Here is an 18,352-nt window from a genome sequence, read left to right on the forward strand (position 1 = left end):
GGTTAGAATACAGACATGCACTGTCATGAAACCAGCCAGTGTATGTAGTGGGATGCGGGTGTGGATAGTGGAAGATTAACAAGGTTAACAACGATGTGCACACATATTAAACCCCAACGATAAAACAATCATGTTGACTGTAAGAATATGCCCTCCTCACTGCACCCTCAGGCCAGACAGGCTAACTCCATCCCTGGTAGAAGGGTGGAGTGGAAAACTACCAGCCCTGTTGTTCACACGCTAGTGCTCAGTCAGCTGTGTACAAATCTTTGCTGCTGTGCAAGTCAACCTGTGTGATCCTCAACCCTGGCTTTAAAGAAAAATCACAGTGGTGGTTATCATTGACAGCTGATGTTCAGTCATTTTTAATTTGACCACTTTCATATTAAAAAGGTAAAAAAAGGTTTGTGTTTTGGTGCACACTTTTTGTTCTTATCAAGGTGGAAAAAATGCTGCAGCTGCATTTATTTCCCACTTATTTATTTGTAACATTTTGCCACAACTACTCTGTAAAAAAGTATAGCTTACAGTCGCTAGTGTGGCATCAGTCTTGCTTAGTCTTGTTGGCTCTGCATTGCATTTGTTACTGTAGAATACCAATAGATACTACAGATGAAGAACGTTGCACCAGAGATGATTTGATTTTCCGTGAATTCCATAAATCTGTTCATCATTTATTTGTGTTGGAGTTTTTTGTGGTCAACTTTTTTCTTGCCAATTGCTCATTCGACATCAGTTGAATAAAGAAGCAAAAATGTAAAAAAAAAAATAAAAAAAAATGTTGCAGAAAAAAAAGTTTGAGGAGATGAAAAGGGGGAATAATAGGGTGGCACTTTGCTCAGGAGGGAGAGCGGGTTGTACAGAATTTGGAAGGTCGCTGGTTTGACTCCCAGGATCCTCTGGCTGCAGGCTGAAGCATCCGTGAGCAAGAAACTGAGCCCTGAATTGCTCCTGATGAGCAGGTGGGCACCTGGCATGGCAGCAGCCTCCTCCATCAGTGTGTGAATGGCTGAATTGTCCTAAATCAGTACATAGGGAAAAGAGTAAAAGCAATGCAAAGAAAGAAAATAGAAATAGAAAAATAACACAGAAATTAATAAATTCAGAAATGTATGATATATTTTTTAAAAAGAATAGATGAATTAAAAAATGAAAATTATTAATTGGACTGTAAATTAATTTGACAATTAAAAAGGTAAATAAACACACAAACAATAATTAATGAATATTTTTTCTTTTTTAAATCATTAGTGCATTTAACAGCACGCCAGTTTATCTATTAAGTAGTGTGTTTACTTATTCATTACTATCAATATTATTATTATTTTGATTCAGGCAGTTTTGGTTCTCCGTACTTGCTCGCTGGGTAAAGTATAATCTGCCGGTGGGGCAGAAGGTCGGTTTATAATAACCCAGAATAAAGCAGGAGTGACACATCTCGGTTACGCCACGCTCCCTCGGGTAGAGGAAATTGTGACGGAATCAAGCCCCTCCCCCTTCTTTGCTCAGCTCACCTCTCTTCCTCATTACATACTCCACCTCAGGTGACAGATGCGCGGGTTACCAGGTGTGAGAAGGTCGTCGACTACAATGTTGCGGCCGCAGGAGGATTCTGTTCGCTCTGTCGACAGCAGCAACATGGAGTTGAGTGACTCAGTGGTGTAGGTCGACACTCAGCTGGTGAGTAAACACTAGAGCTCTATTAACCTTTAATTGTGTTGTGTTTAGGTTCTGTTATTGTAAGTAGTCGTAATCTAACATATTTTTGTTGGCGATATGATCGAATAATAGATTGTAGTGAAGTGTTGTTTTTCCTTTTCATTGTTATTAGTTTGCCCACCACAAACCTTAAAGAAGCACCATGAAAATGAACGGTATATTTGAAATAAGGGTTATACATATGTTGTGGTAATCTTGGGTGTTTGTGTATCTTTACAGTAATCCTAATATATTTATTATATTTTCGAACAAATCATAATAGTAGAATTTTTTTTCTTGAATTTTCTTGTTGAATTAAAGTTTCTTAAAGCTGCTTGTGTCATTTTGGGCAAGACATTTTAATCAGAAGAGAAAGATCTTTGGTGACTGACAGATTTTCTTACTTTTCATGACTGAATAAACTGAATAATCAAACTGTCCTTAGACAAAGCTTCATACTGGTTTCCTCTGAGAATGGCTTGTTTATTCAGATATGGGAATGATAATTATTTCTGAGTTTGTGTTATTACACCATTGATATTGAAAAGTCGTGAATTTCTACATGGTGCCCTTACGTACATATACTATGAGATTTAAAATAGCATCAAGTGTAAGTAACTGAAAATGTTGCTGAATGTAAAAGTATTATTTTTAGCTGGATCCCACCTTACTCAAGCAGTCAAGTGAAAACACGTTGGTGCAGCAGTAGTATCATGACCCAGAGCTACTTGTGTGAATGTTTCCTGCACAAAACAAGAGAATAATTGGTGAAAAGTGAATTGAAGCTTTCCCACCCCTACTCAGGTGACCATCCGGTAACGCATTTCACTGTCGTTATGTGGCCGAGAGCTGGAGTCTGACACAGGGAGTATAAATCTTCCAGGCGCTCCCTCTGAGCCAGTGAATCAACCTGTAAAATTCTAACCTGACGTGCCAGATGGTTTCTTACGGGACCTAAGTACGGTTCACACTTGTCCAAGGTCTAGTCCCTTTGAGGCCAATAAGCAGGTTATGCAGTAGCTGAGTGTGTTATCTAGAACTGATGTGCATTTTAGAGTTTCCAGCAGGTTTGTGCTGCTGTTTCAGAGTTCTGTGCACCGTGTGATAAGATCCCAGGAATAAGGAAGCACATAAAAAAAAAATGTCTAAAGTTCATTTGGATTATTTTAAAAGTTTTGTGAGTCAGATAAGACAAAGATGTCGACAATGTTGATAAATCCTGAATTTTGGGGTGACATCACGGATGAAATGGTCACATGTTGTCCATATTTATGCTCAGACATTTTGGTGTGACAGAATATAATGTTTCATCAGCATGTGACATTGATGGCCTTTATGTGTTGGCTACAATATGTATAAACAGTTATTGGTTGAGCCCTTTGTTTTCCCTTGAAACAAGACACGCAGCCAGACCGCGAGTCTACACCACCTGGTTAACAACAACCTGGTGATGTCACTTCCTTTTTTTTTCAGGAAACACTGCGGGACAGTTGGTGCCATGATGTGGAGAGATCTTCGATTGGCAGTGCTTGTGCTGCTGTGTGCAGCTGTAAAGTCCAACAGTGAGTTAAAAGGTTTCCGTGCATTATCTTATCTTATGACTATAGTGGTAGTAGACTGGACAAGCAGGTGGTTTTGGTTTTATTTGTCTGTAAAGTTTTGGAGATGGGCCCTCAGTGGAAAAACACATTTTTAAATCCTTTCCAGAAACACTGTATCTGGTTACTACAGACGATATCGGTCTTAAGTCTGAATAAGTCTTATAACAACCACAAGACCTTGTGACACACTTTCAAAATAGCTACATTTATTGCCCCGTCTGTTAATCATAAAGCTACAGCCAACAGCCCATTAGCTCAGGTTAGCTTAGCTAAGCTTAGCGCAAAGAGTGAAACAGAGGGAAACACTGAAACTAAAGGTAACAATATTTCCCTATTAGTATTTCCAAGTGCTCACTAATTAATACATTAGATCTGTACAAAAACATGATGACAAGATGATGATCCACTTTTTTACAGAGGCTTATGTGACCGACTATTACTTGGCTCGGAGCAGTAACTTTCTGCGACCCCGCTTGGTCTGGCAGCTACTCATCTCAGGTGGATTACCCAGGATAGCCACAAAATTGAAAATGTTTCAATTTTTCAAAGCTGTGAGCACAAACTAAAATACCATCATGTAGAAATTTCCCCTTAAGATGACTCAAGTTTCTGAGTGGTGTAGGTGCTGACTTCAGCCAAAAGTCATTACATCATAACAATGTAATTTGTTAAAAACTTGTATGGTGTGGTAAACACATATGGAATGCTGTCTGCCTACCCTCTGACTGATGTTACATAGTGGCGAAACAAGTGATGATGAAGCTATTCGCCCGATTACAAGTATTACTGTATCATAAAAATGACTGTGAAGCTTTTAGTTGAAGGTGAAGGGACATAGTGTTGCTTCAGTGAACGGGGGTGAATGAAGAAATCTTAGATAGACTTCTCTAAAAATGTTGGCAAATAAACCCAGAACTGTCTGTAAGACTTCATAGCATTGAAGGTGTGTGAGAAAAATAATAAACTAAACATTCTGTCTTCTGTTAGAGCTGGATTGGGAATTAGGGCCTGACGGTTGTTTGTCACATGTTGCCAGGCTCGTCTCCACCAGGGAAACCAGTCCTGCTCAGCTGCAGGTCCCCTGAGAAGGAGACGTTTACGTGCTGGTGGCAGCCAGGCTCTGACGGAGGGCTGCCCACCACCTACAAACTCTATTATGAGAGAGAAAGGTCAGTCCATCATGAGGGCTCTTTAAAATTTTGATTATCTCTCTGCGTTCAACAGGTCACCGTAGAGACACAGGTATGGTGAGGGAGGGAGGGGAATGACTTTCACTGAAGGTCGGAATTGAACCAGGGTAACACCCTCATTCAGAGCGAGTGAAAGTAAAGCTGTTGTTGTGGAGTGGTTAGTGCAGTGCTGTAGACAGGCGAGTGGAAAACCACCAGCTCCCTTGTTCGCACACTTGTGCACAGTCAGCTGAGCGCAAATCCTTGTTGCAGTGCAGGCAAACCTGGAGACTTCAAACGCTTTACCTGTGTGACCCCACTTGCCCTGGCCTGAGGGCAAAATGCCGTTCCGGAAGGCTCCCCAACAGCAGCTCATAAAACCTTTCAGAAAATCTAACTATCCTCTGTCGTTTTTCAGGTGATGACATTTGGTATCGTGTCGTCAGTGGTCAGACTCATGTGTGACATACAGTCAAGCCATGTACTTTGAAAGTAAACATGCCCAACGGACAGTTTTACAAAGCTGAGCCTGTTGAAAAAAAACATACATGCTTAGAAAACCCTGAGCAACACGTTTTGTCCACGTACAGATTGGAGGGAGTGCACGAGTGTCCGGACTATCGGTCAGCAGGTAGCAACTCCTGTTTCTTCAACAAGAGCCACACCTCCATCTGGGTTGACTACTACCTGACCGTGGTGGCCTCCAATGCCCTCGGGAATGCCACCTCAGACGTCTTTAAAATGGATGTGATGCAAATCAGTAAGTTGTTACACCCAAAGAAGGGGGGATTTAGATGAGATGAAAAACATCAGGAGACAGATATTAAAGGTGCACAACATAACTTTTTCTGATAACAGTTTTGGTTATATAGTACTATAGTCTTGAACTGTAGGACCTGGCGTTGAAGTGCATCTAAAACTTAAAACTAGCTCTTGCAAACTGCTGATCCTTGCATCAAGAGCTCTGTCTGTTCACAGTCCTTTATAGGCCCTAGTGTGCACCTTTAAGTCTGTTCTTATCCACCATTCACAGATACATACCGAGCATACAAACAACAAAAGGAAGAATATGCAAGTCAGCACAGCATGAGGATCTGAGGAGTAGAGCAAACTTTTGTAAAGTGAAAATATTATCTTATGATGAATATGTAGTATATAATTCCTGTGTGTTTGTTTCTGTGCTGTTCTACTCACTGTGCATTATCTATAAGACTCAGTGACCTTCCGTGGACTTTGTGGACTATTGCTTTATAACCATAGCTGCGATAGTGAGGACGTTTAAGCCATGATCAGATATTGCACAAGTTGGCTGTTTAATTAAAAATATGAAAACAAATCACAAGTAATTGTTAATATTACAACTAAGTATAGCTCGGTCTGCTTAGCTCAACAATGTCAGATTAGGAGAGACAAGCTCTGACCTATTGATGACTATAGATCGGTGTATTTGTAAGAGTAAAACTTAACACAGCAGGAAATTATCTGTAATGATTCGGCTGATGATTGCAACAGTCGCATTGGTCATGCAGCTTTCTTGGGCTTTGGAAGGAATGGAAAAGTACTGAGTGACAGGTATGAACCGGAGCAGAATGAGGTAAAACTGGTTTGTGACCGGTTTCGAAACTTGCGTGCAGTCTCGGATCAAATTTCACGTCTTTTGTTTGGTTACTCTTGGTTCACTTGGTGTTGGCTGACCCTAGAAAGACTACATTTTACTTACTGCGCAGTTTTGTCGCTGCTGCAAATCCTTTTTTTCTTTTTCTTTTTCTGCCATGCAAGCAAAAACGGCTCTCGTGATGGCAGATTTGGTCAAATTAATCAAATGGATTGATATGGAATGTGATACAGACATTTTTGTCCCTCTGAAGAGGAAGTGTAATAACTTAATAAAGTTCAGTGGTAAAATCAGTTAAAACGCAGTGTGTTTAAAGACATCTGTGACAACCCTTGGCAGGTAAGCGAGCCCAAACATGCAATTTGCATGACAGGGAACCACATGGAAATCAGACAGTGTGTCTCGTGTGTACAAGGATCCATTCTGCCTGTGGCTTCTTCTTCTTGTTGTTTTGCAAAAGATGTCCATTGAGTAGGCGGTGTTTAGAGCTGTCCACTTGTGATTGGGTCACTCAGAATCATTTTAATGCCTGGACTAAACAGGGCTTGAGTTTCGTTCTCTGTGCTCCACAGTGAAGCCCAATGTTCCTGAAAATGTAACGCTGCTGGTGGTGGAGACGGAGGACAGCCCATATCTCAATATCAGATGGGAACATCCACGTAACACAGACACCGAGTCCGGCTGGGTCACCATTAAATATGAACTAAGAGTCAAACAAGAAAACAATAACAAGTGGAAGGTGAGTTTTAATGAGTTTTAATCGACAGAATCTCCCACAGAAGGATCCGCTAGTGCTAAAGCCGTCACCTGCATAGGTCATTTTACGACAGGGGCCAGCACTAGACAATGGTTAACTCCATGTTATAAATGTTTTATGAGTCTGGTACAGGTTTATTTTAGTGCTGAAACAATCAATTGACTCAGCAACAAATGCACAATTTAAACATGGAACTGTCTGGTAACAAACTGCATGCTACAGATGTAATTTACTTCAGTATTAGAGTAAAATAACTAATCTTAAAAACTGAAAAGACAAAAGAAGGGCCGTATGAATTTCGAGGTGAGGTCATAGTCGTGTGATCCAAAGATGGTGGCTTTCATAGGAACTCAGCCGCAGCTGTCTAGACAGGAAGGAGTTTAACATCCTTCAACATTTCTTGAACGTAAATGTTCAAGTTGTTACTTAGCCAGCCAGTAGAGGGCTGCCTCCAGGACTGTCAGCAATCAAGTTGATCTAATTCCTTACTTTACCCTTTTTGTAAACCCACACACACATTTGACCCACGTATGATTAAATCAGCATACAATGTTTATTATTTGTTCTGTAGGCGTACATGTCAGGTACACAAACCCATTTCAGCCTGTACAGCATCACTCCTGGAGTGGTGTACACAGTGCAGGTGCGCTGTAGACTGGACCACGGCTCCTGGAGTGACTGGACCAACAGTACCCACGCCAAGGTCCCAAACCGTAAGTGTCAAAAAGTCTTTTCTCTATCTTTGACTCAACAGTGAGCTGGCGACCATTAATAACTTGAAAATCACCTTTTGTTTTAGATGTTCAGAATGAGATATCATTTTGGATCTTGGTCGCCACCCTGTCTGCAATTCCATTTATGGCAGCAATGTGCATCTTGGTTGTAAAGAGGGAAAAGTATGTATCTGCTGCAACAAGAGATAAATAACTTTTTATATAAAGCCAGGATGATGAGGACAATTTGACTCGTGACTTGTTTTCTTTTTTCCCTAGTGTGAAGCAGTGTGTTCTGCCTCCTGTTCCTGGTCCAAAGATCAGAGGAGTTGATTTCCATCTTCTCATGGTAATAAAACATCTCCATTGTATTTTCAACATATCCAAAAAATTGTTTTGGGCATGACAACAATGGTGGGGTCCGAATGTACTGAATTAAAGGTACAATTTGCACTAAAATGTACTAAAATAATTCATAACACATAAGTTACACCAAAACATGAGCAGTTACAAAGGAGCGAGAAATGAACATTAATGAACATTAGGTCGTGACTAGTTCACAAATATCTGTGAATCTACATACTTGCCACCATGAACCAGCCACTGAATCACTCCTCACTAGTAACAAATGATTAGTTAATTAGTATTTAATGAGTCTACGTGGTAACTATCAGGCCCATTCTTATTCAAAATACCACTCTGAGCTAACAGTTTGGACTGCTACCTCCATGGCTAACTGAGCTAACTAGCTAACAGCAGTTGGTTCAAGAGGTTGCCATTTTTACCAATAAAAATTTTAACCCTGACCCTGCACCTTTAACCTTCATAACCCTTTCAGAGTGGACAATATGAAGACACCACCAATACCCTGATCATCAACCAGAACTTTCCTCTCATGGTGGGCTGGAAGAACCAGATGGAGGAGTACCTCATAGTGACCGAGAATGGCATCGGGCCTCCGTTGGATGCCTCGAATTGTCAAAAAAGGAAAAAGAGCTTGATTATTCCTGCTGGCTTCTGCTCAGATTGGGAAATTGAATGCAAGTCAACCCACATTCAGAATGACTGTGCAGGGGGAACAAAGAATGAAACAGGTAACTTTCCCAAGAACAATAAGTCTCTCTCAGGGGAGAGTTTATCTAACGCGGAGCCATCCAAACTGCAGAAACAGCAGAGTTTGGGTCAAAACTTAATGAACACAGAAGCGACAGAACCCAGTCCACTGAACCAGGAAAACGACGTCAAACTCTTCACAAACAGCGACTACGTGGATATTCGGAAACATGTGGAGAAGACGCAGGAGGTGAATGTGAAACAGGTGGACTACAGCAGAGTGGAGGAGGTGAATGGTGACAATGTGCTCATCCTCAACAACAAAAATCTCCCCTTTAACAGCTACATGGATTTTCAGAGGCAAGAGGAGAAACTATCAGAGGATTACAGCAGGGTGAAAGAGGTGGACAGTAACAATGTGGTGGTCCTGCAGAGGCAAGACGTGTCAGCTGACACTAAAACTCCTCATGCGACTGGAGCCCACAAAATGGGGGTGTGCACAGAACTCATCAACAGCGGATATGTAGATACCATCCCTGCATCACCTTTAATGTAATGTTTTAACATGCAATGTCCATATACAAATGGTAGTTGTCCCTTCTGATTTACTGTTCAGAGTTCAGAGAAAAAGGCTGATGGTATTGTGTAGTTTTGTCAATATAATCTGAGGAGTTTTCCATGACATTTGGCACAGACATTCATGGTCTCCAGAAGATGAACTTCCTATAGTGTCATGACGTTGCTGCTTTTGTTTCAGAATGAAATTTCTTGACACTTTGGAATTTATTGATACATATATTCAAGGTCCCCAGAGAATAAACCTAAAATCTTTGGTGATCCTGACTATCTAGCCCCATAATCATCCCAAAGTTTTAATATATCACCTGACTTACTGTATGTAACAGTAGTTGTAGTTGTAATTATTACATGATAGGTATAAGGATATAAGTTTTATGGCTCAGTCTAAGGTAACTTTATAGAAATCTGAAAAGAAAAATACTCAGCCACTCCTTCTTAGATGCTTGCCACTACTGGGACACCTGGTGTATTGTACAGTGTATTGATGCATTGAAGCACAGGTCATGACTAGTCTCCAAGCTATACTACCTTGTGGTGGGAGTTACCAGTTGCCCTTTAAAGAAAATCCTGCACTGTATTTCACCAGTCTGGCTGAAGTTTTTTCTCCAGGTGGTGTGAAGTAAAACCATATGATAACATGATTACTCTCAGACAGGACTATTTTTACTCCTCCTGAAACTGTCGATTACTTACTCTGAACTTGAGTACATCATTTCTTAATTCCAATCCGATATATTTTGGAGGAAAATACTTTTTTACAACTGTACTTTTTCAGTTGTTGAGGAAATACTCATATTTAACTTTGGTAACATATTGATACCACAGTGTAAAAATACATGTATGCATAAACGTCCTATTCATCATAATTATTTATGTATTAAATGATAAGTTCACCCAAAAATGAAAAATCCAGTCTTTATTTCCTTGCCAGAAAGAAATTCTGAAATTCTTGCTGCTGAAGGACAAAAGATTGAAGAGTAAACACACATTAATTTTTTGTCATTGGTTTATTTGTGAAACATGGTTTTAAGTGTTTTCATATTTCTCTTATCTTCTTTAATCCAAATAAAATGCTTTATTAAATTAAATGCATCATACATCACCAAATATTTTCCTACCTTATCATTAAGAGAAATATTTCTTTCTTTGTTGAATTTTCATTTTTTACTTCACATTTATGAACAGATGGTCAGAATTAATTCCCACTGGGAAGCATTCTTGGCCCACTTCATTTTCTGTTTTATATTCATGATCCAATCTCATTTACATTGAATACTGCATTTGCCCTCTTCATGCCAATTATGCTTTACATTAATACTTTGAACAAGAGAATGAATCATAAATCCACTCCAAACTCTCATCTGATTTTAATGTCCTATGTAACACGTGACAACAGAAACGTCAATTAATGTATTACAAAAATAACATTGTTTCTTGTTTATTATCTATCCTTTCTCTAAGGAGATTTCATATTCAAGGATTTGTTTAAAAAAAAGTAATCATCAAAAAAATAGATGTTTACAACAACAATCAGCCTTTCATCATGTGTTTCTTAAATCCTACTGTTTCACAGTTTGGTCTCTCACTACCACAGAATTTACTGAACTACAAAGATTAGTTTGACGATTTCTGATTTTTTTTTTCAAGCAGCTCAAATCTTTACCTAATACATTTCTATACAGAGACTAGTTAGCTTAGCATAGAGACATGAACACAGCCAATATCTGACAGATGACGTCTTCTCAACTCATTTGCAAACTGGAAGCAAATAAGCATATTTACCAAAACGTCAAACTTATGTTGTAAAATTCACATGACTGAGTGCGTAAGACTGTGACTTTGTTTCAAATTAACAGTTTCTACTCATAGATCTTCATATGCCAAATCTTCCCTCCCTGACAGTATTCAGTTAGGTCACCGTCTGAATTCCGACTGTTGGTTTTGTCCATTTCAAACAGTTTATTGCGTCCTTTGATTACTTTTACCAATCAATTTAGATTACTGTTATTTGTCCTATTTTATCATTGACACTTCATAGTATTTTTTCCTCACGATGTAGGTAAACAGAAAACTCACGAAATGAGTCAAGCTAACAGCTGGTAATGCAGCTGTTTTTTTTTTATCTTTTAAGAAAGTCAAATGCTACCACTTACACCTAATCACAGGCAGTACAACAAACACTGCGTAGTACTTTGGTAGTCTAACACAAATACAAAATACCATGTAGTGCAATCAGGATTAACAAAACAAACACATAATTACATGTTCTGACTTGTCAAGCAAAAACATAATTCAATTCTTATGCAAAAACGAGCATAGCTTAATTTTTAACTCTATACTGAACATAGGTGTGTCGTGGTGGCCGAGGGGTTTAAGACTGGGCTCAAAAGAATTTCAACATGATACGGAGCTTGTGAAATTATGTTCAGAGATGACTCAAAAGTCTCCTGTTGCGTGTCAACCTTTGTAAACCTCAGAGTAACAAAAGACAACACAAACAGAAACGGAGTACGAACTCAAAACTTGTGTGTGGAACTCGGCGCTCAAATTTTCCGCACAGTGCCAAATACTCAAGTTACAAATTCAAGTACAAATCTGAGGAGCCGTCAGTGTTAGGCAGTGTGGGAACTTCTACATTCACAAGCTCTGATTTCACATGCAGTTTTGTTTGACAGTTAAACAGGTGATAAACAACCTATCATTTCAAAAGCTTAAAAATCTAATGGCCTTTATCTGAGGCCGTACAAGACACTGACCATGCGACTACAATGCCCACAAGTGTGTACCATCCTGACATTCACTTCCTGTCAGCTCACTGTTGTCCCTGACAAATAAAGCAAAAAAAATGCCAGAAAGAAACTTGATGATGAGCAGAGGAGGCCAAGTGCTGTTCTGTGTAACTGGTTGATGCTCAACAGACATTCAGTATATATCCTCCTGTGGCATGTTCACAGACAACATGGTTGAAAATTCATATTGTGGGATCTGGAATCTGTTCAAGCTTGGTCCTAAAAAGTGAGTGGTTTATCTCTCCAGGATAGTATCCGCACACACTCACACACACACACACTTTTGCCCAATTATCTTTAACTCAAACACACAAATCAGACTTGGGAAATTATGATTGATTGCAAAACATTAGCAACATGATTCGTTTCCTCACAAATACCCCATGTTGGGAGCCACAGCAGCAGGGCACCTTTCATTGCTTTTTTTTGCGTGTGTGACTCAACTGACTCGAGTCAATCCTAGTTTCTGATGTGCTGGCGTTGAGGACACGTGGGTTCATTTTTAGAGGCACATATGGCTTTGCCACTGTCAACTTTTCTCAACTTCATCAGTGTTCTCAGTACATTCACTTTCCAAGCACATGGCGCTCAGCTGCTCCTCAAAGTTCAAAAACTTGTGGTTGCAGTCCTTCTCCAACATTTTCTTCCAAATCTTGACTAGAAAAAGAAAAACAAAAGGATAATTATTTGAGTTTTATTTGACTTTCGACGGTGAAATCTGTGATATCATCCTCCAACTCCGCACCTCTTGTAAAATAGGATTAGTTCGTAAAGTGATAAAATTACAGCAATTGGTCTAAAAGAGCAGGTAACACAACCCTTGGCTCAGGACAGTAACTTACTGTATTCTGGTTCTTCTGGCTGTGTGGCATCAGGACTGAGCTCAGCCTCCTCAGCCAAGCTGCTGATCTGCAGCTGTTCCTCAGTGTTTTCTGCCAGCTCCGCCTCTGCATGGTCCGTCTGCTCCAGGCTTGTCACCATCACCTCATAGGCTCTCCTGGCCTCAGACGATAACTCGATCATCTTATGATAGATATCCTGTGGGGATGATGAGCGCTTTCAGCTTGTTCGCACCTTCAATGGTCATGAATAATCTATTGATGTGTTCATTGGAATTGCATTAATGCTAAGAACTGTCTTAGTGATAAAGCTGACCTGTGCGCCATCGTAGTTGAAGATGCCCACCAGGCTAACAGGCACTGCCTTGTTAACGCAGTGACCCAGAGCCTTCCTGGAGAGGGCGAACACGAATGGCACCCCCTGTTCGCGACAAGTGTCGATGATGGTGTAAAGAGCTTCATCTAGGCCTCCTGCAAAAGATTACGTTTTTATTATGAATGTCAGGATCTAATGTAAATGTCTAAACCTTGTTGCTCCAACGTTCAAATTAATAACCGAGTTTGACGCTAAGTCATGCAAATACTGTCATAGCCAAACTATGCACACATTAAGCTGAAAATGTGGATAAATCAGAAAACACTTGTCAACGCCAACATAAGCTTGCTCAGCAGTTAAAGCTAACTTTTGGTCACCTCTTACCCAAACTGATCTCTCATCACACTCATCAAAAAAAAATTTGAATTGAAAATAAACACCAGGTACCAAGTACCAGTACCTTTGGACTGGATGCGTTCGCAGTTGGGTGAAATGACGACGCACTTGACCTTCCTGAGTTTAAGGTGCTTCAGGACCTCTCTGAGCCCCATGACGATGCGCCTCTTCATGCGGGCCTTCATTGGGTCCTTCTGGTACAGGCGGTCCTGGAAACGAACCAGCTCCTTCAGCAAGTTCGTCACACACTCGTCAACGTCTTTGCTCAGCATCTGGTTGCAATAGCTGACAGGTGCACACACGGTGGACAGTCAGACAACTGACAAAGATTACAACTTGTGACTGAGTATATAGTGAGTCATTATGATTTTACAGTCTTACTCTCGGAACTTTCTGCTGTGGATTTTGGGGCGGTTTGCTGGGCAGGGAACAGGTAAGATGGTCTGCTGATCTACTGTCTCGTTTTTCTTGGCTTCTTCATCATCCTCTTTCACCGTCTGATTTGTGCCATTTAACTCCGACTCATCCTCAGGTTCCTCTGATGGACTTCTGACTTCATCTGAGCGTTCTTAAGCACAAAAATAAATATCAAATATCAGCTTTAATCAAAGACTTTCTTTGTCTACTTAAAGCTGTGATGACTTGGAGTCAGGATCTATTGCATTCTATTGTCTCCCATGCTTTTTCTGACCTGTGGCATTAGTGTCACCCATCTCCTCTTCATTAGCGGGCTGGAGCTCATTTTCAGGCAGCAGACCTCTCTCCTCCAGCAGTCGTCGTTGTTTCCTCTCCTCCCTTTCTTTCAAAATGACCTGAGAATAATAAACATGTCTGTACAGCTGAAACACTTTCTTTCAAAAATGCAGCGTGCCTGTAGTAGTCCCAGAGCGAGTGGGTGGACATACCTTCTTTAGAGGAGTGGGTTTCTTTGCTTTTGGAACCTCTCTCTGCTTGCCTTTCTTCACCAAAGGACTGGTGGAGTCCAGGGGATTATGGGCAATTTTATCCTGCTGCCAGGGCAGCTTCTTCTGGACTAATTGTTGCTTTTGGACAACAGGCAGTCCTCCACCAACTACAAAGAAAAATCATTTACAAAGACAAATGGATCAGTAACCATAGTAGGTTTTTAAGTGAATGTAATCATGTATCATAAAGAGAAAGATAAACGAGGAACATAATGTAGCAGAAGTCAAGAATGTGACCATAACCCACCTGAGAGAATGACTGGTTTGGCGTCCTGCTTAGCTTTTTGAGACTGTTGCTTCTTCTCCAGGGCGGCCAACATGTTACCAATGTCGAGCTGAACAGGAACTTTGCTTTTCTTCCCAGACACCTTTTCAGCTTTCTGGAAGTCAGAAACAGATTCAGGTTCAATCCAAACTGTTTTTACCAGTATGTTATCATGAATATACATTTAACAAACCTGTCCTTGTTGAGTTTTTGCTGCAGGTGACTTTTCCTTGGTTTGTTCAACAGACTGATGCTGAACACTTTCTCTCTGGTTTTCCTGAGAAAAGCACAAAAAAATGACCAAGTGTAAATCTTATTTTAATGACTCTCTACTCTGAAAACATGTTAAATTATGCTAAAGACACAGAATTATAAATTAAATGTGAAAAATTATCTGCAAGGTTAAATAATAATAACTGCTATGTACCTCATTGCATAGTTTTGCTGCATTGTTGCTAGTTATCAGTTTATCAATCCCAGTCAAAGAAAGAGTCAGACCCGGAAACTCTTCTTCATCCTGACAGGACAAAAAGACAACAAAAAAGCAACACGTTTTTAAATGCTTTGAAATGGGTTTTGCTTTTGAACTGAAAGGGAATAAAGACAAGACTTTGATTTACCTCAAATTTTGGAGGCTCCTGATAATATGCTGGCTCTTCTGTCTCAGCTTCTGCATCATCACCTTTAGCTTTTTTCTTCTTTTTCTTCCTTTTCTTCTTCCCTGGGGCTCCATCTTCACGCTGCGTGACAGTTTCCTCCGTCTGAGGTGAGGCAAAGTAAAGGGACACAAAGCGATTTTATACCATGTAGAATGCAATTTCAATTGTCATACTGGTCACATTTATGTCAGTGTGATGGACACAATTAAAAAGGTAAGTGGTGGAACATGGATGAACCAGTGTTTGCTATAGATCTGATGGTTCTGGAAGAGGCTTAAATGTCCTCCTGTGCGCACGATCCACTGTCACATTAATATAAATGATTTTGTGGATGTATAATGTATCTCAACAGTCTGTAATCACACACAAGAAGACCTGTATAATTAAGTTTATTATAATTCAAATGTAGGAGTGTTCAACAGCTGCAGATATCCTGTAAAAATCAAGCAGTTATGCTGAGATTCAATCAAACATGTCCTCTCACCTGCATATGGTTGTAGCCAGTTGTAGCCTCTTTAGGGACAACTTTCTTTGGAGGTTGAGATGCGACATTTGCCCATGAAGTGACCACCATCTGACCTGTTAACAACAATAAATAAGGGGATTAATATCTTATATTCCACTTCTATACCTTTAATTGGAACTAGAAGGACTTTCACCTACCTGGTGAGGTAGCAGAGGAATCTGGCTTAGCATTTGTAGCTGTTTGTTGGGGGTCAGGCTGAGTTTGGGATCTTCTTGTTCCAGACTATTCCATAAGAAATTACAACAGTATTACATTTATGAGAAGCATGAACCATAAAATGCACAATGTGTGTGTGATACTGAGTCGGCTCACCTTCCAGGATACTGCTGATGTCTGCGGAAGAGGGCTCGTGGATGGAGGGGTTGGACCCCAGCATGCTCTCTGAACCGGAGGAGGACCTGCTAACTCTGGGAAATCAGTCATCTTAACCTCAAATGGGGTCATGGCTGCCTGTGCTGGTTTTGTCTTCCCTGCAGAAGTCGGGGCAGATCGGGCACCTCGAGAGCCTGCGATCCGATTACAAGCAAGAGTTTATTTAAGATGATTAAACGTGAGGGAAATTAGGTGCGCACAGATGAGTTATGTTCAGGAAAAACACCTATGAGGTGACAGGGAGTAAACAATGCCTGGTGTGATATCTACCTTTTTTCTGTGAATTCTGTAAAAAATTCTGTGAGTTCTTGCCCACAGTTCTGCTTTGTGCAGGAGAGTCATTGTTGCTTTTCGATGCCTGTGGAGAAATCGCTGAAATTAATTTCACGCAGAGAGTTTATTTCATCAAGCATTTTTGATTCTAAAGATGAAACAAACCTTTGCTTGCGGATCCCGCGTGGGGCGCTCTCTCTGCATAAAATCCTGATTGGTCTCCCTAACACGACGGCTGCTGCTGTAGCCGTGACTCCTCGGCACATCACCTTTTCCTGCTGACACTCCATTTGTTTTTGATGGATTCTGCTTTGGGCCCATGCCTGACCAGGTCCTTATCGTAGTTCAGAAATTAACACAAATGAGGGGCTTGACTTCGAACAAACCCTCGAAGCACAACAGTATCTCAGAAAACAAGACACGACAACATTTCAAAATACAAAACAACATTTTACAATACACAGAGACAATTTAGAAAACGCTGCAAAATTTCACCAAACACTTAGACACTTCAGATTTGTTACTGTTGCGTTTTGTGAAAAGTCATGTTTGGTGAAACTTTGTCATGTTCTGGGAAATTATGTTTTTTGTTTTTTTTTTCAAGGAAGGTTGCAGTGTTTTGTGCAAAAGTTCACACACTACAAAAACATTTCAAAAGACAAATTTTACCCATATGTAGTCCATATGAAATGTTGTCGTGTGTGTTGAAATGCTGTGTTTTGTGAAATATTGGCCTTACTTGACAGTGGTTTCACAGGCCATTGGTCGGGTGAACGATTACACTGTTTGAGATAAATATCTAACTATGATTTTCCTCCTACCCTCTCAAACTCTTGTCGGACACATAAGGATTTGGCAACATCACAGGCGGTGATGGCTCAGGAGGCTCCGTCCTCTGTCTCCTCTGTTTATGGTCCAAGGACCGGACGGATGACAGGTTGCTCTCCTGTGGAGAGTAAAGACTGTCTGTCATCATTTGTCTGCTGAAACACGACCTTTGACAGCTCAAGTGAAACCATGTATCGCCACAGTAAGTTCAGTATTAGATTCACAATCCGATCGCTTTATTCACATTGTTGACTCACACAAACGATGAGTTTAAACTCAACTGTTGTTCTCAGCAACTTACAGTTAACGACAAAGTTATGTAGCTATATGTCCGCTGATAGCATGTCTCACATAGTCTTAATTTTTTTTTTTTTTTTTTTACCAAACTCGTCAAAAAGGTATGTATCACAAAACCCAATAGCCAGCAGCTTTTTGGTGTGGTCCAATCAACTTTTAACTTTATAAATACCATTAACAGGTTTACATCAGCTACAGCTAGCTAAAAGTTAGCCGCGCTCAGCTACATGCATCAGCGCATGATAGCGTCACCAGCTAACGGTAAGACTGCTAGCTAGCGTAACAAATTACTTTTACTTTTAGTAAATTACCTTGTCCATCTTCAGGTTTTCCTATATGTAATCACATGTCCGCATGTTCACTCGATGTTGCGGGTGTTGTCAAAGTCTCGGTTACGACGGTGCTGCATTAATCAGCCCTCGAGTGCGTTGGCTATCCAGGCTAACAAACCTGTTTGATAGCATAGCAGTAGCAGCTAGCTCAACCCGACTGACACAGCTGATGTTTACAGTGTGCGCTGTGCAGAGAGCCTACAGCGACACCTATCGGCCGACAGCAGGACAACTCAAATTTACAAGGGCTACAAACAAAATGCTTTACTTCTGGGTACCTCTTAACAAAGATATGACAAAATGTTAATAT

The 18,352-nt window shown here is 40.5% G+C and overlaps 2 protein-coding genes across 4 annotated transcripts; one reads left to right on the top strand and one right to left on the bottom strand.

The window, feature by feature from the left end:
* Positions 1-1,524: 1,524 nt before the first annotated feature.
* prlrb (prolactin receptor b) lies at positions 1,525-10,182 on the top strand. 3 transcript variants are annotated; one of them, XM_037098098.1, is made up of 9 exons: positions 1,525-1,680; positions 3,172-3,272; positions 4,336-4,468; positions 5,059-5,228; positions 6,656-6,822; positions 7,412-7,553; positions 7,640-7,736; positions 7,833-7,902; positions 8,392-10,182. In XM_037098098.1, exons 2-9 carry the CDS (start codon positions 3,197-3,199, stop codon positions 9,160-9,162), a joined length of 1,626 nt encoding a protein of 541 aa, XP_036953993.1. In that variant the 5' UTR covers positions 1,525-1,680; positions 3,172-3,196; the 3' UTR covers positions 9,163-10,182. The 3 variants fall into 3 exon arrangements, with proteins under 3 accessions (XP_036953993.1, XP_036953994.1, XP_036953996.1); XM_037098099.1 differs by having other exon boundaries at positions 3,172-3,260; XM_037098101.1 differs by having other exon boundaries at positions 1,571-1,680; positions 3,172-3,260; positions 4,287-4,468.
* Positions 10,183-11,264: 1,082 nt separating this feature from the next.
* On the bottom strand, positions 11,265-18,247 carry LOC119019475 (selenocysteine insertion sequence-binding protein 2-like). Its single transcript, XM_037098097.1, has 18 exons — positions 18,022-18,247; positions 17,407-17,531; positions 16,751-16,919; positions 16,583-16,670; positions 16,253-16,446; positions 16,078-16,162; positions 15,899-15,993; positions 15,376-15,516; positions 15,183-15,272; positions 14,949-15,032; positions 14,738-14,870; positions 14,431-14,597; positions 14,217-14,337; positions 13,907-14,093; positions 13,590-13,810; positions 13,130-13,284; positions 12,817-13,012; positions 11,265-12,631 (listed from the first exon to the last, which is right to left on the bottom strand). The coding sequence occupies exons 1-18, from the start codon at positions 18,028-18,030 to the stop codon at positions 12,504-12,506; spliced, it is 2,388 nt and encodes a 795-aa protein (XP_036953992.1). The 5' UTR covers positions 18,031-18,247; the 3' UTR covers positions 11,265-12,503.
* Positions 18,248-18,352: the final 105 nt, after the last annotated feature.

Source organism: Acanthopagrus latus, chromosome 5 (genome assembly GCF_904848185.1).
Source record: "Acanthopagrus latus isolate v.2019 chromosome 5, fAcaLat1.1, whole genome shotgun sequence".
NCBI lineage: Eukaryota > Metazoa > Chordata > Actinopteri > Spariformes > Sparidae > Acanthopagrus > Acanthopagrus latus.

What these genes read in the sequence shown, in the direction of transcription:
- LOC119019475 (XM_037098097.1), bottom strand. An exon ending in TTCCTCTGCTACCTCACCAG is followed by an intron (nt 15,994 to 16,077) that starts GTAGGTGAAAGT and finishes TGTTGTTAACAG; the next exon opens with GTCAGATGGTGGTCACTTCA. An exon ending in GGGTGACACTAATGCCACAG is followed by an intron (nt 14,094 to 14,216) that starts GTCAGAAAAAGC and finishes TTTGTGCTTAAG; the next exon opens with AACGCTCAGATGAAGTCAGA.
- prlrb (XM_037098098.1), top strand. Translation starts at nt 3,197, where the DNA reads ATGATGTGGAGAGATCTTCGATTGGCAGTGCTTGTGCTGCTGTGTGCA. An exon ending in TTGGTTGTAAAGAGGGAAAA is followed by an intron (nt 7,737 to 7,832) that starts GTATGTATCTGC and finishes TTTTTTCCCTAG; the next exon opens with TGTGAAGCAGTGTGTTCTGC. An exon ending in TTGATTTCCATCTTCTCATG is followed by an intron (nt 7,903 to 8,391) that starts GTAATAAAACAT and finishes TAACCCTTTCAG; the next exon opens with AGTGGACAATATGAAGACAC.